Source organism: Plasmodium malariae, assembly GCF_900090045.1.
Source record: "Plasmodium malariae genome assembly, chromosome: 13".
Taxonomy (NCBI): domain Eukaryota; phylum Apicomplexa; class Aconoidasida; order Haemosporida; family Plasmodiidae; genus Plasmodium; species Plasmodium malariae.
This window is the reverse complement of record NC_041787.1, coordinates 457,512-483,741: the sequence shown is the minus strand read 5'-3', so window position 1 is coordinate 483,741 and position 26,230 is coordinate 457,512. Positions and strand designations below refer to the sequence as shown.

The following is a 26,230-nucleotide window of genomic DNA, read 5'->3' as shown; positions in this document are numbered from 1 at the left end:
AAAAAGAGGAAGAAGCGTTTAAGCTTTTTCGCTGTAAAAATAAGGAATAACAGAAAGTGTATACATACATACATACATATGTATATATATATATAAATATAGAAGTATACACATATATATAAGGACCTGTTGCTTATAAGGTAAAAATGGGAGAATAAGCAACAGGAGAGATTTCTTAACAGGTTTCTTTAAGTTTTTACCATTATTATTTATTTGTTATTTTTCTTTTTTTAAATGTATTTGACGCAGTATTTTATTTTACTCACCATGCTCTCGCTTATCACTAATAGACTTATTCTGTATATTGTTGGAGCAAGGTGGCGATTCTTCTAAAAGCTTTTTAAGCGTTTGAACGAAATAAGTATTTATATTACTTATTCTATTTATATTATCTCCTTGTGGGAGTGTCATACTTTTCATTTTTTCCTTTTTGACCAAAATTTGCTCTTTTTTTTTAATTAAATTTTGTAATTTTTTTATTTTATTTTTCAGTACATCATTATATTCCATCAAAAAATTATATTCAACAAATTCGTACACCTTAGTATTATTATGACTGCAAGTTATGTTTTGAATGTCTTTTTTTCTAGCTTCTAATATTTTTAAAAATTGCTTTTCCTTATTTAAATAGCTTTTTTTTTCACAAAATAAAAAAAGTAAAATTGATAATCTTTTGCTTTCAATAAACTGAATCATATATATAGCAAAGTAGAATTCGATTAATGATATAGATAAGTTTTTAAAAATCTGTTCGTCAAATAACATTTTAATGATGTCGTGTTCACATCTGTAAAATACATCATCTAGAAAATTGGAATATGTACAATCCTCTGATATATCATAATCGCTTTTTTTGTAGTAATCTTCCCCATGTTTAGATAATATAGTAGACTCTTCTAAATAGTTGTAGAACTCTTCTAAATTTTCTGCTTTTACAAATTTTTTTTTACATCCTGTAAATTTGTTGTTTTTATCGATATCTAGATATAAAGCATATACTTCTGAATAGGAACTAAATAAGGAATAAAATAAAAGATTTCTTTTTTTTAACTCGAATTGTTTTTTAGTTAAAGGGACTAGGTTAATAAGATTTTCATCGTGATTTTTCATCCAGTGTATAAAACATATTGAAAATCTTATAACAAAACTTAACCATTCCACTGTTATTTGATTATGGGACTGATTAACAAATAAGATATTTATAGCTTCTATTAGGCAATTTATAAAATGTGTTATATTCATGTTAAACATATTATCTTTTGAATTTTCTGTGATCATTTCTTCATTTGAGTAACTTTTTCTTTTTTTCTTTTTTTTTTTCTTTTTTTTTTTTCTTTGAGTTCTCCTCTTCCACCCTTAAGAATTTTCCTAATTTCTTTGTCAATTTTTTTTCTTCCATGAATTTCAAAATATTACTACTTGATTTTTTTAAGTTTGAATAACATTCTATGTTTGAAAGAGAATGGGCTGAATAAGCTCTTATATTATAATACAGTAAATCAGAATGTAATAAATCTAAACTAATAGCACCTGTTTGAGACTTCTTGAATGTGTTACTTTTTAATGTGTTCACAATTTCTTTATAAGTACTATTTTTCTTAGTATATGCCTCAAGAACAAAAATTTCTTCCTCTTTTTCATTGAAAAAAATGGAATAAAACGGGATCTTATTTATCCTTAAGAGAAAATCAAATAAATGATAGTCCTGGTTAATAACCTGAAAATTTTGTTTGTTTTTTTTTTTTTTCTTAAATTTGCTATCGTCAGTTTTGGCTCGATCATTATCGCAGTTATTATAATCATTATCGTGATCATTATTTCCATTGTTGTTATTACTTTTACTATTGTCCATTTTTTGGTTACCCTCATCTTTTACATTTTTCCTCTGTTCTGATGGAAAGAAAAAACTGTCTTCATTTAATAAATCCTCTGCTTTAATGTTTTCGATATTTTCTGCATTTCCCTTCTTTTTTAAAAGGTTCTTATAAATTGCAAATTCCAGAATAACTTTGTTTATCATATAAACGTGAAAAGAGACAAATAATATGAACGGAAATATATTAATCATAGAAATGTTAAAAAAAAAGTTAACTTGCACACATAAATATGTTATGAGAATTGAAAATGTGGAAAAAAGACTTAGGCTTTGTAATACATTATTAGATCTCTTATCATAAGGAGAATACAATAAAATTAAAGTAACTTCTGTAATTAGAATAAGAACTATACAACAACAAATAAAATATTTAGAATTATTACTCTTCTTTGTGTATAACTGGCACATAAAAGAAATCACAACAAATAGTACTTTTATTATATTAACAAAATCCCAACATCTGTTCTGATAATTATATCCATTAAATAAAAAGTTGTTTTTTAACTGTTTTGCATAGGATCCAAATACTTTAAAATTTTTCAAAGTGCCACATAAGTATGTTATGAATAAAAAAATATATACAATAAAAAAAAAGATAGAAAAAAGTACTCCTGATAAAAATAATTTATTTCTTATATTGCATTCCTGTGAAGGCATATGGTATAAAATTAATATGGGTGGTTTGTTTTTGTATTTTATAGGTTGACACCATATAAGTTCTAGCAAACTAATGAGTGTAAATGGGAAAAAAATATATAAAACAATTATATATACTGCTTTGAAATCTGAAATAATTCGTTTTATTTTATTAATCATTCTAATATTAGGTGGATGTATATAACGGAATAGGCCGAACGCCCTGATATTATAAATGTTTAGTATGCACATGTATGTCCAGTATGTATCTTTTTTCGATATATATTCTTTCATAGAATATTTAGATCTTTTGTTTTTTAATGATTCATCATCATTGTTGTGTGCATCTTTAAAACTAGTTGATTCATTTTCCTTTAATAAATATTTATTATATGAAAGAATATCCGAGCTAGAGAATACCTTACTATCATAATTAGTATTGTAAGATCCAAACAATTTTTTTTTGTTTCGTTTATTTTTTTTAAGTAATTTTTCTTTTTCTCCTTTTGTCCCAAAGATATTTATTTTTTCCTTTTTCCTACACGCAGATGTGTCTTCACTTGATGAATCTTCATATATGAAAGAATCTTGATTCCACTTCTGAAAAGGTATCTGTACTTTTTTATTTTTATTATTTATAGTATCAATAACTTGTTTCTGGTAATAATGAAAATAGAAATCAGACACGTGTTCGTAATACTCGTCTGTGTGTATCCTTTTTATTTGTTTTTTAATAACCTTTTCAACAATTCTTATTTTTTTATCATTCCAAAGGATATACATTACATAGAATAGGGAAAATAAGAGTGTTAAAATAGCACAATCAATTATTGGCTCCGCTATTTTTATAAATCTTTGAGTATACCAAATATATATATACTTTTCACTATTATATGAATTAATTAAGCAATTTAATTTATAATAATAAGTGATAAATCTCATTGGTAAGGAAATAAATAATTGGAAATACAATGTATAATTTTCCTGCGAATTAGGTATAGATTCTACTATAAATATATATGGTAAGAAGCATATAATAAAAAAATACCATATTTTGAATATGCCTATGAACACAAAATTCCTTTTTATATAACAGAAATAATTTAAATACATTAAAAAGAAAATTAATATATAGAAAAAGATTTTACGATTAACTAGATTTAGAAATTCGGTTTTAGTTGTTTTGCATTTAAAACACTGAGATCTAAAATAAGTAGTGTCGTATTCTCTTGAACAATTATTACATAAATATCCTTCTGATCCTTCATAACATAAATTGTTTGCTCCTCCAAGACATCTTTTAGTAATTGGGCATAAATGAAAATCGGGGATTCTATCAACAGTTAAGTAATTGTTCTTATATTTTATTTTTTCAAAATTTTCAGTAACTAAATATGGTGTTGTAAAAGCTTCATTTATTACTATCGTATTTTCTTTACTTTTAAAATCATCTAATAGGGTTTCATTTTTTGAATTTATATTCATTTGGGAATTTTCACTCTTATCCCTAATACTATTCCCCTCTAGAGTAAGAAAATTTAACTTTGTACGAAATAGATCTTTTATAATTTTATTTTTAACTATGACATCTGTTTTTTCATAATTATTTATTTGAAGATTTAATGAGTTTAGAGGATCCCATGAAAAATCTTCATGTTTTATTTCAAAAGTAGCAAAATACCCTTTCTCAGGGAATGGAATAACATGATCGTTAATTTCTAAATTAGTGTAATGTTGATTATGAATTAATTTTATCAATGATTTATATTTTAAACCCCCAATACATAATGCTCCCCTAGGGCAGTTTATACATTTCATTTCTAGTGAAGATTCATTTATCATATATTTTCCTATTGTGCAAAAACACTGTTTTTTACTAATTGATCCTCTAAAGGATGTAGAAAATTCCATACATAAACCATTACATACGGAATTATCTACAACATCTTTATAATATCTTTCATTACATTGTGTACAAGTTTTATTTTTCTTATTTTCTAAATTTAACCCGTATCCTTTTCCGCATAAGCATTTATTTATATCTGTTCGTTCTATTGTGGTCTCAGGTATTATAGATCCTACAGGACAAAAAATGGGAGGATGGTGTATTTCATATTCGAAATTTTTAAACCATAAACCTGGACAGAACATGTTCTTAGGACACTTAACGCATTTAGTATAAGACATATATTTATCATCTTCATCAGGTGTATTAGAATGTAAGTATGTATATTTATGTCCAGTATCATGATTTCTTATGGCTTTCTGTTGAGGCGGTGAAATATACGGTTGTGTAAACTTTTGAATTAAATTTATATCCTTAACTGAAAAGATATTGCTTTTACTTACTCTATTGCTTTTACTTACTCTATTGCTATTACTTCCACCATTGCTATTACATCCACTATTGCTGTTACTTCCACTATTGCTGTTACTTCCACTATTGCTGTTACTTCCACCATTGCTATTACTTCCACCATTGCTGTTACTTCCACCATTGCTGTTACTTCCACCATTGCTATTACTTCCACCATTGCTGTTACTTCCACCATTGCTGTTACTTCCACCATTGCTATTACTTCCACCATTGCTGTTACTTCTATTATTACCATTATTTTTTATCACACGTATGTATGTTTCTCTCTGACGAGTCTCTCCTTTTAGTCTTTGTACTGCGTGTGAAACAGTCCCTAAAGCTTTATGTGCCTTTTCCAAATATTTTTCTTTTCTTCGTAATGACTTGATTTGAAGAAATCTCATTTCTATATTTTTGTTGTAATTTTTTATAATTGAATTTTCCTTTTCTTTCAGTTTTTTTTTTATAATATTGTGAATATTTCCTTGATCCTTTGTATATATTAATTTAATTCTATTATCTCCATGAAAATAATATCCTTCTCTACAAACGCAGTCGTAAGAAGAAGTAGACATTTCTGATTTTGTAGTTAGGTTCAAAGGACATGCCACACATTCCTTATTAGATGTAGTATGTTTATAAGTTCCTTTTTGGCAAGGCACACAAATGTTTAAACTCTTTTTTAAGTAATATCCAGGTAAACATAAGCAGTCTTCTTTTGTTCCTTGGAATGTTGTTTTTACAGAATTTAGGGGACATTTTCTTTTTCTAAATGATTTTATGTTACAATAATAATTATTTGGACATATATCAAAAGTGTATATTTTCCACAAATTAAGCATATCATTTTTTTGAACTGTGCAACCAGTTATCCTATCGATATCATTGTATGTGTGTATATTTTCTATTTTTTTTAAGTTTTCATTTTTATAATATTGAATAAGTTCATCATAAAAATATAAATTACACTTATAAAAATATATTAATCTTTTTTCAGAACTTTTATATAGAGTAAAAAATAAATTCGTTTTTCCTTTATCTTTTGTTCTATCCATTTCTATACCTGTACAGTATATATTAGATATGCATGTATTTAAGCAGCTTATAAGATCAATTTCAGCAATAGTTGATACATATATATTTTTTTCAAGAATTATTCTTTTTTCCATTTCATAACAGGAATAGTTTATATCCTTTCGTTTATTTGTAGTGTATGTTTCTTCTCTATTTTTTATTATTTTTATCATACTATTTATATTTTCAGATATAATATCAATTTGATTTACTATCTCGCTCATATGCGATGCATTTAAATATGTTCCTTCTTCCTTTAACTCAGTACGATTATCTTTTTTTTTTTTATTTATATTATTATTACTTATGTTTTGCACTACTCCATTTTGAGATTCTGAAGTTTTTTTCACTAATGTATCTTGTTCAATAAAGTTCACATTTTTTACTGTTACCTCACTGCTATGTTTTCGCTTATTATATATATGGTAATCTTCCTTATTCATATTAATTAATGAAAAAATGGTGCTATATTCTTCAAGAAACTTAAACATTTTAAACCTGTCCATTAGAATTACACTTTTTAGATAGTTTGTATGAAATACATTACTGTATGTTCCTTTCAAGTTGCGTAAATTGTTATTTATTTTTGGCATTCTAGTTTGCCTTAATTTTTTTTCTACATAGGAAAATTTATTTTTATTCTTCTTATCAAATGTGAAATTTGTTTCATAGTAATTGCTCCTACAAGTATTGTTTCTTTTAAAGTAATTGTTTTCATGATAAGTATTATATAATCTTTCATCGAGTACTTTGCAGACGTCTGTAACGCTTTCTATTTGTTCGCTGTTATAAATTCCTTCCCTTTTCTTTTTCATATTCCTATTATTATTATAACATGGTTTTTTCTTATCTTGATCTCTTCTGTGTTTCATACATGTGTCACTGGGATTATTTCCATTTTTCTTTCTTTCTACATTTACTGAGTTACTTTCCCTATATTGATCATTTAAATACATGCGGTATTGTTGCAAAAAATGGGGTATATTTTTCTGTAACTTATTTTTGGAAAACTCATATATATATTCAAAATGTAAGTTGTAATATCCATTTTTTGGTAAACAGTCTGTAATGGATGTGGAATTAATAGATTTTGTAAAAGTATAAGGAGGACATGGAATACACTCCCCTGATGAATGGTGAGGTTGAAATGTATCATATGGACAAGGTACACATGATATAGTAAATGTTTTTAATTTGTTAATAATTATTCTTCCATATCCTTTTTCACATAAACAATCTAAGGAACTAACACTTTTTAATTTTATGGATACTGAGTTCTTAGGACATCCAGTAAGTGTATGATATAGCCCCTTACAATAAGCGTTATACCTGCATATAGAACATATGGATTTATTCATATTATAAAAATAACCAGTTTCACATAGAGTTGCATCTTGATAAGATACGGATCCTTTTTTTTGAGAATATATAATATTACTTGTTTTTCTCAAATGTACATTAGAATGCTTAAAGTAATTTTCGTTAGGTAAAAATTCTTGGGTATAAAATGGATCGGCTAAAAAAGGTGTACACAACTCATTACCAGGATTCATTTTAAAGCTTTCATATGTACATAATTCACAGTCATTTTTTTCTTTATTATAATAATAACCTGGGGCACATATACATTGGCTCTCTGAAGAGGCCCCTCTTTTTATTGTTACTGTATTGTTTTTACAAGGTATTATATCAGCTTTATAGGTATGCGAATTAGGATTATATATACAATAATTATTAAGAGGACAAAGAACACAATTAGATTTTTTATCTGTATAATATCCATCAATACATGAGCAATTCAATTCTTCATAACTGGTTGCTCCTTCTACAGTGCTAGTTTTCATACTTTCACATTTCGACTGACATCTAAAGTCTCCAATTTGATCTTTATAATATCCTTTTGGACATTTTTCACATTTTTTTTTTCCTTTTAAATAGTATCCCGGTTTACATAAACATTCAATTTTTGAAGTAGACCCAGTGTAAGAAGTAGTTGAATTTACTTTATAGATTTCACAACTCGCACAGTGAAGATCATAAGAATATTTCGTGTAATATCCCAATGGACAAGGAGCACATTTTTTTAAAAAAAAATGAAATCCCTTAGGACAGGAAGATATGAAGTTCTCAAAAGTTAAATTTTTCTTTTTAAAATAATCATGTACTGTTATTTCCATGTAAAACCAAGCAGATATTTTTATTTTTCCATTTATAACTCCGCTATAACTATTAACATGTAATCCAGTTTCTATGATCTCTTTTGATTTATGATCGTATTGTTTCATTGTGAACTTTCGAATATTATTACTTCTTATTAGGGGCGTCATATTTACGGTTTCTCCATACTTTAAAGAAGAAGAAAATGCATTATATTCTATCTCAATATTAGTTAACTCTTCTATTTTAATAAATGTTACATAACTTACATAATTTTCTTTATTCATTTTCAATCCGCAGACTATTAAAAAAAGGGATGTTACAACAATAGAGGTAACAACATCAAAAATCAAATCGTCGTATGTTAGGTATAATTTAATAACTGGACTTATCTCAAAAATTAATATACGTGAACTCGATAATTCGCTTATAAACAAAAGACTCTTTTTTTCTTCATTCGAATAATATAAGGATAAGGAATAGGGTTTATTTAAACCTCTATCACTTATAATAGCAGTATTCATATATCCAAACGTTTCAACTATTTGCTTTTGTTTTAAGGAGTAACAAAATAACATATGTAACTCTGTATCTACAAAATATATTTTATTATTTATAGCAACAATACCTGCCGGATAAACTAGTGTTACACTTTCATCCAGTAAAGCATTGAGTTTTACATCTACTTTCGAATTTTTATATATATAATTTAGATCCTCCTCATCCTGTAGTACAAAACTAGCACCATTTAATAAGGAATATGGCCCAGACTTGTCCTTTACTTCTAAAATGCTTTTCCCTGATGAGTTTAAATTTATTTGTTTTTCCATATAATGATTTTCTTCTTTAGAGCCATTGTTGTCTTTTAGGTCAAACGTGTTAATTGTTGCATCATTTTCTTCCCCATGTTTTTTAGTTAATTGTTTATTTTGCCTTTCATTTAACATTTTTTTAACATACGAATTATGCATCGTTATAGAAACTGAAATATACTGAAAAATATTTTTTCTATCTGCATCAGTGATATATATAAAATTATTATATAAAAATATATCAACTGGGTTATTCAAATAATGAAAAAATATTTCATGCAACGTTTCAATATGCCTATTTACAATTAATATATGTTGTTTACCTAATATTGCTATAAATTCATTGTACACAGAACAAGCCAAAAAATTAATATCGTCTGGTAAATATCTTTTTAAAAATGAGAAATTATAAAGTGAGTTTTCTACCTTGTCTTTATCTTTTAGTCTTATTTTTGTCAATTCTATATTCTGATGAAATATGATAGAAGAATCGTCAATTGAACAATTAAATGTAGATATCCAATTTTTATCAGTTAATATTTCAAATTGATGGATTATCTTATTTTGGATTTCTATTAATGCAATAGGAATAACCTTTTCTACAACAATGCAAATAATGAAAGTTCCAATTTTATCAACTTTGAAAGGATCTGTTAAAATGTATAAATTGTTTATACTACTCACACTAATATGAGTAATTAAATCACCTGCACACTCTGAAGAAGTGTTAAAAATTAATAAGTGATTAACATTAATTTTTAGTAATTCTTTACCTTTAATTTTTAATGTTGTTGACGAATTTTTACTTCGTATGAATATCTGATTCGGAAAGAAGTGCTTAGCGATCATATCAGTATTTTCAATAAATGTTGTATTGTGTGCAATATTTTTCAAAAGATTCTTTCTCCTATTCAATAACTTTTGAGATTTTTTCCTTTCGAATAATGTTTTCTCCAACAATTTAGGATCACTCTTATTTGTATACTTTATCCTTTTTTGTAAATTCATATAAAGTTCTTCGCCATATATGTTACTTGTAAGTTTCCCACTATTCTGCATATTTACGACGTTATTTTTCTCATTCTCCGGTTTATGTTTTTTTCTTCCTATACTTGTATAATTTTTTTCTACTTTTTGACTTGTTTCTAAATTCCTCAATTCACTAAGACATCGTTTTTTGGGGAATTTTGTAATCAGGACGTTATTTGTATCAACTCTTTGATTTATTCGAGAATTTAAATATATCCTATAAATAAATGCATCCTTTGGAACAATGGTATCTCCTGAATATACACTTTTACTTACTATTTTGTAAATTGATAAGAGAACACTCCCTTCATTATTAAGCATATGGAAAGGATTACATGTTGTTTCCTTATATTTTTGCAAATCTCTCATATTTTGACAATTCATAATTTGGTGGGAATTATTCTTTTTTATAATATTGCTTAAATTATAGGTCTTTCTTCTACTTTCCTGAAGAAAAGTATTTGAAGAATATTTTTGCAGAAGAAAAAAAATATATAATAAGGCTACGACTGATATGTGCATTTTGTCGTATTGTGAACTAAAGTCTAGGTATATATATACGTACATACTTATACTTATGTCCATGTACATAATGCTATACAAAATGACCAGAATTAAAAAAAAAAAAATTTATTTTAAAATAATTATAAGGTACTTATACTTTTTTGCTAACCTTAACTCGAGTACTATGCACAAAATGAGTAATTAGATTCTTTTTTTCATTTATGATATTTTTAGGAATTTCTGCTACTTCCAAAGGAAAGCTCCCACACATTGAGAAGCACATAACTATTAATGGGCGTTGAGTTTCGTTTAGCTCGACATAGCTAACAGAAAAATAAATAAAATATATATATATATATATGTGCATATGCGTATATATACTATAATGGAAAAATTAAAGTAGGGCACTGTTACAATTTGACATGTTACGTAAATCATCATCCTCAAAAACAGTGAATGCTTATAATATGTAGTTTATTTATTTATGATTATATGCGAAAATGTAGTTTAAGTGTAATGCACCACTTACTGCATGCATATAATGTTATATTCCTTAATTAACGTGATTTGAAAAATCATTGCAATATTTTTACCTTTGATAGTTCTTATGGTGTACTGTCAAATTTGGGCCATTTTTGCTAATGAGAGTATTATAATATAAAAAATTTGAATTATGTACTAATTTTCTGTATAATGCAAAATAGAGCATGTTATTTGAGTTACCTCTGAAACAGTCAGTAACTCCTCTGAAAGTGTGGTTATGGTTGTAACATTTTTGTCTATCCTTCAATTTTTCTTTTGATATAATAAAAGTGTAAGCTAAAAGTGAAATTATTGAAATTATCCTTTTTATCTCCATTTTTATCTGGGTTTATGTATTAAAGGGTAAGGTTTTTTAAAAAAATTAGTAAATATCACCTTTAAAAAGTTGCTTATTTATTCCATTTAACATGAAAATAAAATAGGATAAAAAAATACTCATTCATCTTTATAGCTCCTATATTTTTTCAACTCAAAGTACAACCATCTACTGGCACATTTCTTTTTCCCTTAAGTTTTTCTTGATAAATATATGGTGTAATAAAAAAAAAGAAATATTATTACAATATTGAAAAAAAAAAAAAAAAAGAATGAGAGAAAAAATGAAAAAAAGAAGGAACCAATCATTTTGGTATTTTAAATAAAATACGTCTATTCTAGAATGTATATATATATATATGTACACTTCACAATTTTCAAAATGAAAAAAAAGGAAATTCAAACAAAAGGCTATTTCACTATTGTTGTGTAATAAATAAATATTTGTACATTGCCAAGGAATAATTCATATTTTTTTTCCTTAAATAGAACAATTAACAATATATATAAATAAGACATAAATATAATCGAACCTTACATATACATGTGACAGGGGTAATACATAGTAATAGCTACCTTTCTTTTTTCTTTTAAAATGAAAATTATAGAAACTGTAAATTAAGCTTAATTTAAAAAGACTTTTTTAATTTTCTTTTTTTTTTTTTTTTCTGATTTTAACTCAAAAATTAAGTTTTATAATGAGCTCTTTATTTTATAGTTCATATAGGTACAAGACGCAAGTCCTATAATTCTTAAAAAAAAAAAGAACAAAAACATCACAACATGTCCTATATTTTTATCACTCGTGTAAGTGCGAATAAAAATTCAAACTTTAATTAACAAAAAATGGTATCTTTTTGTTTATTTTGCTTTATATGCACGTTATAATATACATAATTATGTACTTTCAACATTATGAATGATTTCTTACACGGTTCAAACAAAATATTAAAAAAAAAAAAAAAAAAATATTTTTTGGATTTTACATAAAAATGTAGATTTGTTCTAAAAATTCACATTTCTTTCCTTTTTTTCATTTTTTTTTTCTCCCTTTTCTTAAACTTATTTAACGTATATAACGTGGGGTTTTTCACAGCTAATATATTCTTTCTTCTTTTCTTGATAAACCTAATTCGGTTAATTCTCTGCAAAGGGAAGAAAAAAACGGTGTTCATATAAATAAATAAATATATATAAAAATAAATATTCATACTTAAGTACATATAAAATATGCATGCACTAATATTATGATGATCCTTTTTAATTACGTACAAAAATTGTTTTTAAAATATATGTACATTACAAAAATGGGGGCAAAAAAAAAGAAGAGTTTTGACACAAAAAAAACATGCAAAACATAAGAAACAAGTAAAACGGGAGATACAGAAGAAAAGGATGATTTTGTTCTTATTACCTGTCTGGTTTGCACGAAGGCTTTATTAAAAATGTTCTTATTATTCTGTAATTTTTCCTCTAAGAGAGAAATAATATGCCACGAATAACTCGACAAATAAATAAACTTTTTGTATACACTCGTTTCTTCAAAAATATTTTCATCCTCAACGAAATATCTATAAAAAAAAAAAAAAAAAAAAAAAAAAATTAAATAAATCATAACTTATTCACATAATGTAAACAAAAATGTGTGGTGAAATATTTATAGCAATCTCTTTAAATAAGAAAAAAGAAGCATTATTTGAAAGCTGTAATTTATTTTGTAAACACCCACAAACATATATTTTAGAAACATTTATTTGGCGTTAATATGCGTACTTTTTTTTATAAATGGATGCTATTTTGTATAAAGGAGAAATAACATTATTAATTATTCCATTATCAAGATTCCAGAGTTGTGGTGGAAAATCATTAATTATATTTTTAAAAGTATTTAATATGGTTAATATTCTTGTAAATGATTTTTTTTTATTTTTTAAGTGTAAGCTTATTCCACGTGATAATGTAACGATAATTAAAAAAAATTTGCTATATGATAACATTTCTTTGGTCATCTCAATATCTTCACCAATTTCAGAATTTCCATGATCATTTTTATAGTCATATGTATTATAAGTCGCTACTATATATTCTTCATTCTGCAAAATAGCGTATACTCTATTAAATTCTTCACCATCACTTGAGTTATTTAAATGATCATCCTTATTTTCATACTGTTTTTTGGGAGTATTCTGTTCCACAACAGTAGAATCTATTCCATTTTGCACTGGTGTGGCACCATTAAACCCGATGCAAGGATTTAACGTATTATTTAAATCTATGTTCTTTATAGAATTTTTCTTATAACTTAGTTCACTTTGCTCCTTTTCCTCCTCAAGACCGTTGGTAATCCACGGAAAACGAATTAACAGTTTGCATATTTTTGAAAGGAGAAAACTAATTTCCTTATGATATATATAAAAATGTTCAAGAAAGTACGAATTTAAAAGTAGTGATAACATTTTTTTAATAATAAGATTGATAATAAATGTATTGGAAGAAAATAATTTAACTAGCAGCAAAGGGAAAAATGGATATGCCACTTTTTTATTTATATAATTCAACAATATTTTTACTGATGTAATTTGTATATATGAATTATTATTAAATAGCCCATTTTCAAATATTAAATTCCAGAAGTATAAATAGTATAAAATTAATTTTTCATAATCCGCATCTATGTTGTGTATTATATTGACATGTTGTTTAGTATGACATGCGCCAATATCTCTCTTAAAACATTTAATGTTATCATGTTTTAAAAAGTATACCTTATACTTTTCGTGGGCGTATTTTTCATATATACATTTTTCAAACAATAAATTTTCTATTAAATCAATGTCTATATATGAAAAAATTTGCTCTAACGACTTATAAAATAAATACACCATATCAGCATCAATTTCTTTATATATAACGTAGTGATTACAAAAATAGATAATATTTTGAGAAGATGTGAAAATATGAATTAAATTTTTATCTTCTTTCATATATGTTTTTATATTTGCGCAAGTTATTCCAATTATATAAAACACTAATGATAAAAATAAATCTTCTAATTGGTTCCTCATAAACATAATCTTATCCTCTTGTGCGTAGGCAGACGCATTATTTTTTTCCTTTTTCTTTTTTCTTTTTTCTTCTTCATTACACTTATTCTTATTTTTGTCATTATTGGAGTATCTCAGTAATTCATTTAAGAAATAATTACGAATGGAGTTCAGATGATTTTCTGAATATTTCTCTAAAGAACTGTCTTCACCTTGCTCTAGTTCATCATATGTTATATTACTATTGCTAATACTATTTTCTTCTGAGCACAGCTGCTTAATTTTATTCTTTCTCCTTTTTTTATACTCTTTCGAATTAATCTGTTGGTTATTTTCAAAAGAAATTTCACTCAGAATAATTTGATAGTACAACGGCATATTTTTAAAAAAAATTGATGTAAAGACAGGCAATAAATACAAGTAAGTATAAACAATGGTAGACTTCAAGGAGAATATCAAATTGTGTTTTAAAATTTTATAAGAATTAAAAACATAATTTAAATCATTTACTTGTTGAAAGAGCAATGTTAATAAAAATACATACATTTTTTTGCACTTACAGTTCGTTTCATTAGAAAAATTAACTAAAAGACTAGCATAGGTAACGTAGTAAAATTCTTCTTTCAATAATTTTGCATTAACTCTATTTAAGAACAAAAATATAGTATTCAAAACAGCAATTCTTGAGTCATCATTTTCATCATTTAAGTTATTCAATATTTGAAAAAATTTTTTTTTTTTTTCTTTTTGTGATATAGGAAAGCGCATCAAAAAGTCAATGTAAATCTGACCACATAAAAAAGATAATTTCAAATTATAAGATTCTTTAATCATTATTGTGAAAATTTGATCAATACAACCATTTATTTTTAAAATAATAGAATGATGCTTAACAATATTATTTATATCTTCACGAAGCAAGCAATTTTTTAATAGTAGTAATAACTCCCACACGTGATTTTTACTATCCAGTAATAAAGATATTTGGTTAATTAAACAATATCTTAATGAATTGATTGATTCTTCATATGAGGTATGTTCCGCCTCCTTCTCATTATTATATTGCATAGATAAGATGTTACCATCTAGCAGATAATTCAATTTTTTTTGTCGTTTGACTTTATTTATGTGGTTGCGATTAATTCTATCCAATGTTCCTACTATTTTGCTCATATTATTAGAAGCAGTACTATCGTTTTGGCTACTATTTTGGGTACCACTGGGGGTACCATTGTACGCGTCATTTTGATCGCTCTTCAAATTGTTAATTGAGTCCGCATGATGTGACACATCCGAATTAAGCCAAGACATAAAGTCATTTTTGTTATTACTTTTTATCAAAGAGGTGAGGGTATCAATACAGGCTAAAATGAGTTTGTCAAACTCTTTACTATAATAGTTAGGTATATTTTTTAATATATCTATGGATGATAATATTATTAATTTTCCAAACTTTTTGAAATCGCTATATTTCTTTCTCTTAATGATTTTAATACATTTTGATGATAGAATAAATACTTCTTCTTTCCCATAACAATAGCAATAAACCAGTAACGGTTCAATTAAACGAATATATTCAATAAACCCTGAATAAGTCTCACAATTTACTTCAGTATTCTTCTGCCCTATATATTGTATAGTCCCTTCCTTATCATTCACACATATATTAACTGCCATTTGTTGTTCCTTTTTAACATTCAAATTATCGATCGCTGAACTGTTCTTTGTGCTACCTTTATAGTTATATTGGGTCCATTCCACTGTTTTTCCATTAGGTACAATAATATTACTATTTCTATTATTATTACTACTACTACTATTTTCAATACAGTTAATACTATTTTCAATACAGTTAGTACTATTTTCAATACAGTTAGTACTATTTTCAATACAGTTAGTACTATTTTCTATACAATTACTACTATTTTCAATACAGTTAGTACTATTTTCAATACAATTACTACTATTTTCAATACAATTACTACTATTTTCAATACATTTACTTCTATTTTCATTATCATTATTTCTATTTAACTCAGCAGTGATGTTGCTACTTAAATTTTTATCTTGCTTTGCTTCTTCGCACATGTCTAATTTTTCACTGTCTTCGGAAAATATACGAGACGATCGTTTAATAATAAATATTAGTAACCTTATGGACACCCTAGCTAAAACCTGTGCATGCACCCTAAAATCAAACTTCTTGGTCTTACCAATTAACTCGTATACATTTTTTGCTTGAAATGAGCCTTGTATTAGATCCAAATTGCTTCTTTTCTCGGGGTATTGAATACTCTTGTGTTCATAATTATAACCTAAATACTTTTCTTGCGATGTTTCTGCTGATATAAAAAACTGTAAACATTTTTTAAAATGATTAAAGCCATGTACTTCATTTACCAAATTATACTTAAAAAATAAATAGTTGGAATTTTTCATAACAGCAAGTAAATTTTCATAACTATCTCCTCTAAAAAAATAAATTGATTTTATCAATAACTTGTAAATAATATTTAACATAAATGTGTGAGATATATTTTTATTTTCTTCTATGCCTTTTATAAAATTATTAAAATAGCAAGAAATAATATTTATGTATTTCTTTTTAAATATAAAATTTTTCTCCACTTCATTATATTCGAAAGATTCACCACTAAATAAGCTCTCCAAAAAGGTTAATATATTATTTTCTATACATTTTTCTGGCATTACAGTTGTTAACAGTTTAATTATATTGCTTCCATAAGTCTTTTTACTTTCCATTGTTTTCCTCTTTATTCTTGTTTTATTAACATCCTCTGTATTTTTGTCAATTTCATTTATAATTTCTAGTTTAATCATATTGAAAATATTGGTACATATGTTTTTATAGGAAAAAAGTTCTTCTAGTTCTATATCTTCCTGGCATTTCTTCTTCTTCTTTATATTACCTTCATTTAATGTGTTGAAGTTTATTTTAAGATAATTTTTATCTAGAAATTTATCCTTTTCATATAGTGCATATTCTAAAATTGAGTTGACAGTACATAAAAAAATTGATATGTGATAACCCTTTACTAAATAATCAGACATTTGTTTTATAATTAAATCAAAGTAATTCAAACCGAGATACATGGATATATAACATAACGTTTTCTTTGACTCATTTCTTATATTATTTGTTTTAGAGGACAAACAATAGCATAATTTATATATTATTTTATGCAATTCTTTCTGAAAATTATAATTCATTTTATTTAATATTACTAAAAAGGATATGATCATATCCGGCTTAGCTACAACATCCTTGTTTTTATGGTCAACAACTAAATCGTTTATATAACTCTTTTTTTTTTTTTTCTTATTGTTCATCAATGTTCTATCAAACATTAAAAATTTTAACTGCGGAAGAATATACTGAATAAATTTATTGCAATGTAAATTATATTTTTTCTTTATATAGGTTACATTTTCTACACCTGAGTTTATTTCTTTTATAGATGATACTTCATTCGGGCGTATAGCTCGTTCTTCTTCACATCCATTTGAGCTTAAATACTGAGCCTTAATATCTTCTCTTTTATTCTGTCCTTCATTATCCGATTTAACAGTATCAGACTCTGCTTCATTTCTTTTCTCCTTCTGGTTCATTACATTTTTACTGAAGTATAAATACGGGTTAAATTTCATTTCTTTAAATTCTTTAAAATCATACTTTCGCGCTATATGACTTATTGATTTTTCAATGTATAATTTATTAAAGGAATTCTTCTTCAGCTCTGATAGTAGCATATGCAATAAATTGTATACAATTTTTATTCCAACCTTTTCTAGGCATAAACCAAGTAATTTTATACTATTTAAGCTAAGAAATTTGTTGTATGTTTCTTTTTTCGAACTTGTTTGTAAAACATAATTTAATGCTAAAGGTATTACTATTTTACAAGTTGTGTATGTACACAGATCTGGTGCAATGATAAGTAATCTTTTTACACCTTTTGCGTTGTTTTCAGATTTTAGGTCTAATAAATTTTGAATTACAGTTTCTTGCTTATAATTTTCTCTGTAGGTAGTTGATAAATGTTCATTATACCTTTTGTCTTTCCTAGCAACTATATTGTAGTATAGATCATAAAATAACAAATTTTCTAATATTTTAAAGTTTGTTATTATACCATTATTTCTTTTCTTATCTCTCTTGACAGTGTGAAACTCTCTGGAATATTTTTCCTTTATTGCATTAAAGCAAAATAGCGAGTTAGTATTTTCATTTAATACATAATTCCTTACACGCGAATTTTTAACATCTCTTAAAAAGCTTTCTATATCTAAAAAATTTAATATGTTTATATAAGGGCATATATTTTTTGATGACGTAAGTATAATTTCCAGAGAAATTTTTGTAAAATCGTTGATGTTTTTTTTTAATGCATTCAAAGCTTTGGGCATTATTATATTAACAACAAAATGTACGTATATTTTAATATCTCTAACAATGCTTATATTATAAACATATTCATTTCCCCCCATTTTTGCACATGTTTGCAATAAGTGCTTCAATAATTTTGTAAAAAATAAAATAAATTTAATAGATTTATCTCTCACCATTTCGTTGGTTGATTCGTTAAAGATCAAAAATAAACAATGTCTTATTAGTATTTCAAGAAAAATTTTATTACTCTTTAGAAAGAGGTATTTAAAGGTAAACTGACTGTTAACAGCTCTTCCATTACCAATTTTTATAGTTGTATTTCTTTGACATTCCACCTTTGGTGGAAGAGACAAATCGTTTTTACTGCAGCAATTACTGTTTTCATTTATATCTTCATTTTTACTCAAGTTCGAAAAATAATTAGATATAATAAATGGCATTTTAATATTACATAGATCTAACAAAATTAAAAATTGTACATCCGAGTCATATTCATGAAATGAGTATCTTTCATTACAAATGTTTAAGCCACAAAATATTTGAGCAATCTGAAGAAAGGAGTAGTACTTGTTCTTTTTCATTTTTTCATTTTTTAATGGAATTTTCATAATATATTTTAACACATATTTGGAGTTATAATATAAATCGTTAGTTTTCCTCAAAAATTTAAGAAAACTTTTTTTAAAGCAATCTAAATATTTTTCAATATTTCTTATTTTCAAGAAGATACAACCAACCATAGTTAAAAGTTCACCAGCGAGAACTCTGCAGCTTAAATCGTAACACCTCTGAATAATTTCATATAACATGGTTTTTACTTTAAAGCATATATACATTTTGTGGGAATTGTAGTAGAAAATGGGGGAAGAAACATATGTTCTTTTATTTCCTACTTTGTCCCCTTCTGCCACGCTTTCTCCCCTTTCCGTTACCTTCTCTTCGATATTATCTTTTCCCGTATGGACGAACCGTTTAACCAATGCACCAACCCCATTAAGAAAAGATAAGTTACAAGTTGTTTTTTTCCTTTTTCTTAAATAATTGTCCTCTTTTGATATATTAATAATTAATTTTTTTATTGCTGTCAATATTAATTTTATTTTATGTATATGACACGAATTTGTACTATGCAGAGATTTACAATTAATCAACAGAGAGGTACAGATAATATTAATGATATGCATGTTTTGTATTTGATTTTTGTTAAACGAAGACAACTCAATTAATATTTGTAATTCTTTATTGGTAATAATTCTTAGTTCTGTCTTTTTACTTTTTCTATTTGATAATGTTGCATTTTCCGTTTCGAATATAAAATTTTTATATCTTTTTAAAATAGTTTTTCTAATACATAATATAATATCTGAAATATAAGGTTTTAGTATTCTTATTCCTTTCGAATTAAACAAATTGTAATTTTTTTTTTTAACTAATAAGTTAAAATGTGTCTTACTTTTATTCTTTACTTGATGACTCATTCTGTTAAATGACTTAACATTAAAAAATTCCTCTGCCTCATCGCCATAATCATAACCACATAAACGTAAAATAATATCGAATACTTTATCAGTTAAATTATTCCATTCGAAATAACTTAATTTATTAATAATATTTTTATTATTTATAGCTTTAATTAATGTCAACACAGAATTAGGTATAATACTAACATAAAAATCATAATATGCCTCATTTTTGCACCATATATTAAATAGAATATTTAAGAACTTATTCTTTTTCCCTATATTCCTTAAATTTTTGTAGAATAAGAAGGTAAAAAAGTCCTTAACTTTCAACAAATTAAGTTCCCTAATATCATAGTTAAGCATAATAAACTGAATATTTTCTATGCATTTTTTTTGGATATTCTTCAAATATGTATCTTTTATATTTAGCTCGATATATTTTTTTTTCAATATTATAGGTGTTTTTGGAAAGTTCACTTGACTCCTACTTTTTTCCACTACTTCGAGTTTGCAACTTATGTCGCTTTTTCTTTCATTTTCGCTATTGCTGCGATCATCATTACCGTTATTCTTATAGTTACTATCATGAACATTGCTATTCTCATAAAGTGGTAAAAGATCATATGCAGCGTAGTCTACTGTGTGTTCGTATTTACTATATTCCATTTGCTTAAGGCTTAAAAAAATATTCCTCGATTTGAGTTTCCTTCTTACATAATAATAGATATTAATATAGTATGATATGGTAATAAATATATGAAACAAAAATTCGAAATAACAATTTAGTTTATGTTTCATAATTTTTAAGATCTGAATCAACAATTTGAAATTTCTGTTGAAATAAAAATTTTTAAACAGTGCATCTTTTTTTATCTCAATTATGTAATTATTAAAACACCAATGGGAATCATTAAATATGTGCTCATACGAAAAAGTGTTGTTTGCACTCCCTTTTGTTATATTCTCACTTGTACAATCAAATTTATCCGCACTTCTATTCACATTTCCTAAGTTACATAGATAATTCCAGTGTTTCGAAAAGTTTCCTTGACATGTTTTTAAAAATTCAACAAGAACCTTTTCCTTGTCTTCATATCTAAGCAAATTGTTATAGTCGATTTTGTTTTCATACACATTTGTAAATGAATAAATAACTGGTATAAGTATGTGACAATAATTATCATTCGAAATAGCAGATAAGTAAAAAATCATATTCTTCTTTAACTTATAATTACCCCCTTTCGTTCTGTTTTTTAACATACAAAAAATAATTTTTGTTAAAATTGGACTGATTGTGCTGCTGTCCTCTTCCTTTATATTTAACAGTAACTTGGTAAAATTAATACTCTGCTCTGATAAAATTTCTTCAATATCATTTCTGTAATTATTTAATTTTTTATTGTATGAACATAATATGTGTATAAATCTTAAGACATTAGGTATCCTTAAAAGGTGCATATTATACATAAATTTGCTTACAAAAACCTTTATGGAAAATTTAACTTTGCCAATTATCAATGAGAATGACTGTGAACATGGTCCATTATGTTTGCGATGTACATTAGGAGCAGTTGCAGCGGTAGTAGCAGCGGTAGTAGTAGCGGTAGTAGCAGCGATAGTAGCAGCGGTCGTAGTAGCGGTCGTAGTAGCGGTCGTAGTAGCGGTAGTAGTAGCGGTAGTAGTAGCGGTAGTAGTAGCGGTATGAGAAGCGATATCAGCCACGGTAATGTCATCATCTCTGTAATTACAAAAAATGGAATTCAAATTGTAAACAATTTCAAATAATACGTCAATCAAATTATAATACTTTAACTCATTTATATAATAGCTACAATTCATATTAATGTACCCAATAATCCATACGTACATGTCTAGTATTTTTATTTTAAAAGGTTTATTAAAACTATTAATTTGTGGAATTATCAAAAAATCAAGCGATGTTAAAATGTTTTTCAAAAAAATTTCTATATTAAAGTGTTCCTCTTGTGAAGAAGTTTGTATTACATCTTTATTTTTTCTTTTATATAAATAACATTGAAATTTCTGTTCACATTCTTTAATGCTCACCGAAATAAAGTGTTTTAAATTATGACACTTGGAAATTTCTTCCTCCTCTGCAATGTTGTATTTTACCAGTTCTACGAGTTTTTCCTCTTTATTAATATTTCTATCATTAAAATTATTATTTAGTAATGTATCCTTTTGAAGATTTTTTTTCCCTATTTTCCCTTCAAGCATATGTAATTTACTTTTACTAAATTTAAATAAGAAATTTATTATAAAAAAATAATATTCCGAATGGCAATAATAATCATTTTTGTCATTAATTTTTCTTTCAACAGTATATGAGCGCAAAAAATTTTTAAAATTACTAATAACCGATTTTGGTATACTTATTAGGGGAATATTTAATAGCATAATTAATTCTATAATACAAATTTTTGTAGAAAATTTTAATATATATTCACTGAAAATATTCAAATTTTTTAAATTTGTTAAATAATTTATTACATCCATAATTTTGGAGTCATATATTTTTTCATATGTTAATAGATATTCTTCATTTTCTAAATATATCATACAATCAAAAACAAATAGCACTTTTTCATAATGTGTATTTTTTCTCCAAAATACGATATTATCATCCTTCCTTTCTACACCATGACTTTTTCTGTTAGCTTTCAACTCAATATATATTCCTATTAAAAATTTAATTACTTCTAAGAGTTCTTTTCTGTTTCTTGTATCATAAAATAATAGAAGTTTTTTAAAAACCTTTAAATATAGAATTACATCATCTATTTTATTTTTAAAATAGTTCAACTCATTTAAATTTGTTATTATAGCTTTAATTTTAGACAAATAGTTAGCACAATATATATCCTGTTGTTTCCATTTACTTAAAAAATTTAATAAACATCTATTATTTTTTGTAATCATATTTTCATTTATTGTATTATTATAAGTACTTTTTAACAGGATGGTTATGATAATGTTAATATCAAGTATAATACTATTTATATATATATTAGTATCCAAAAATGTATTTTCCTTACATTCGTTCTGCGCAAAATTGCTATATTTTAGAATGACTAAAATATCACATAGGCTGTAAAGTACTGAAGCAGGTTCCACCTCTCCCTCTCCTTCTTTATTTTTTTTTTTATAGAATAATAACAGAACTTTATTAGTGACCACCATTTCTAACAACAAATTAATATAGGCAAATAAAAGTAGTAATACTGATTTCACGTAAGAGACAACTTTTTTTTGATTTTCCCTTGAATTTACTCCTATTTTTTTATTGTCCTCACTTACATATTCATTAATGCATTTTAAGATTACATGCAACTTTTTTATTTTGTCAAAAATTAATAAACATAAATCTGCGAGTGCAACATGTACTTGCACTTCGGTACAATTGCGACAGTTCATTAGGGAGATGCCACTTCCATTACAACCCTTACCACGGATACAGTAGTTATTACCATCACTGGTGCTACCGTCACTACAGTTAACACACATGTTATTACTATTAGTACTATTACCATTTTTTTGATAGGTCCCAGGATTATCCATATTATGAATGTTACTATTGTGCAGAATTTCCATATAGCAGTGCTCCTCCTGCAGAACTCTATTTCCTTTTTTATTTTTAACGATAGCATTTTCCTTTTCTTTTTTTATCAAATTCTTTATAATATCATGTATGATAAATATTTTTGCTATATATAAATCGCTAAAGTTAACTGAGCATATTTCGTTCCATAGGCTTTCACTTCCATCTGAGATGTACTTATCCAAAAGGGAAGACGATATATTTGTGTGGGATATTTTTTCAAAGAAGTATAAACTATTGACATGTTTCGAATATTTTATTATTCTCATAAATATGTATTTTAAAAAACTGTTAAAGTAAAAATAGTCATGGTTTGAACTATTTTTAGTTAAAAGTTCATCTATTTTAAGGATAAAAAAGCGTAATAAATAATTACTAAAGTGGTCCTTTCCGTTCTTGATATGTTCCTCCTCTGTATTCAAAATATTCATTAAATTATTGACAAAATAGACATATATGTTACTAATATCTTGATTACGAATAGAATCATGATTTAATAAAAAAAATATGTGATCATATATATTCCATATATAAAAAAAACTCCAAGGATTTAATTTTATATTATTTAAATTTTGTACATATTTACTCAGCTCATGGAGAGTAGTTTCAATTATGATATTTTTCCTCTCATTATTTTTTTCTATCCATATATATAATATTTTTTTTAGAAAAAAATTGGTTGATTTGTAGAAGATGTTTTTCATACAAATTTCCTCCTCCTGCTTATTGGAAATATTTTCCTCTTTATTTATACCATTTTTATTTCCATTCTCTTTATCACTTTTATATAAACCATTCTCTGCTTCTTCCTTTGCTAAGGGACTTATATTGTTGTACTTATCAATCTGACCACAGTTACTTGAACACACTCTATTGCTAACTTCATTTGCTCCTGTTATAAAGGGTCGCCTATTGTTAGCATCAAAAATTCGTTCATTTTCTTCCTCTACCAACTTTGAAACATCCCATTTTTTAGAACAAAATAAAATGTCGTTGTAGCATTTATTATATATGGAGGAATACTTTTTTAAAATAAAAGTTAAAAAGATTTCTACACATTCGAATGTTTCTTTTTTTGTGAAATTATATATATCAATAAAAAAAGAAGCAGTTGCTTTTTCTAGATAATTCATATCATTAATATTTATAAGTGGATCATAACTAAAACCAGTTTCTTTGCAATAATATGTTTCTTTTAAAAAAATTGAATAAATTATATATTTCAAAAATGGCAAAGTTTTCGTAGATAATTTGCTGTTATCGACCTTTAAAGATTCCAACATTAGTAGACTTAGTGTTTCTGAATAATCCCTTAATTTATTTTTTTTTATATAATTGAAGTAAGAATATAATTTATGAAAACATAATATTAGATCATGTAACGATAATTTTCTTAACAGATATGAAAAACTATCAGCAATAAAAATTTTTATTATGTTATTACGATGACATAATAATGGTAAGGATATCTTTATGTACTTATCAACATTCTTTATAATACTTTTATTCATAATACGAAATATATTTGCATAACTACTAAATATTTCTTCTAACAAATCCAAATTGTTAAAATTTATTTTAACATATAAAATTTTTAATATTTCTTCCGTATACTTTTTACTTTCGTCCTTTAGATCTTTGATTAAAATAACCAGTAATTTATAGAAATATTTCTCATCGTTCTTAATCTTGCTATTTTCAATATATTTTAAAATATTACCAAATATCTTGTCTTTGTTTAATATAATTAACATTAAGTTTTTTGCATACGGTGCTAATTCTCTACAGCATTTTCTAAAATCACTATTGCAACAAATTTTTGGATATTCCTGTAGGGCTGCATAAAAATTCGTTTTCTTCAAATCTATCAAAAGGAATATGGGGAAAAAAAAGTCATAAATGAACAATATATCACTCATTTATATGTGCAAACATGCATGCAGTCGGTATGTACAGCCATTCCCATGAGATATAGACATATACATATGCAAACACATAAATATAAATATGTATACATGAATTTTTTAACGAATCAACCACAGGGGCACACGTGCTTGGTGGGAAGTTATATATCAAATTAATTGATTAATTGTGATGCTCACATGTATATATATATATATACACTGAGTCAATGTACAGTTTTTTTCCTACCATCATTATCATTTAACTCGTTACTTTTTTTGTGGGGCTTTAAGTAATCACCGTAGTTACTGTCGTTTAATAAATTATATGTCTGTAATTTTTCCTTTTCATTAATTTCTTTTATTCTGTCATAAAACGACACAAAATTCCCTTTTTTGGTTTTATTCTTTAATTTCAATTTAATATTTTTCAATGAATTCTTCATTTTTTATGTTCTTTTATTTTTTCTTTAAGTTTGAAAATACTTTA

At 25.6% G+C, this 26,230-nt stretch overlaps 2 protein-coding genes across 2 annotated transcripts; both read right to left on the bottom strand.

Annotated features, from left to right (window-relative positions):
* Positions 1–258: 258 nt before the first annotated feature.
* CRMP3 (cysteine repeat modular protein 3, putative) lies at positions 259–10,811 on the bottom strand (the record flags this gene model as incomplete). The annotated part of the gene is given in 3 exon segments (XM_029007149.1): positions 259–1,293; positions 1,307–10,387; positions 10,614–10,811. The coding sequence occupies 3 exon segments, from the start codon at positions 10,809–10,811 to the stop codon at positions 259–261; spliced, it is 10,314 nt and encodes a 3,437-aa protein (XP_028863567.1).
* Positions 10,812–12,315: 1,504 nt separating this feature from the next.
* On the bottom strand, positions 12,316–26,186 carry PmUG01_13018000 (conserved Plasmodium protein, unknown function; the record flags this gene model as incomplete). Its single annotated transcript, XM_029007148.1, has 4 exons — positions 12,316–12,447; positions 12,717–12,873; positions 13,076–25,703; positions 25,991–26,186. The coding sequence occupies 4 exons, from the start codon at positions 26,184–26,186 to the stop codon at positions 12,316–12,318; spliced, it is 13,113 nt and encodes a 4,370-aa protein (XP_028863566.1).
* Positions 26,187–26,230: the final 44 nt, after the last annotated feature.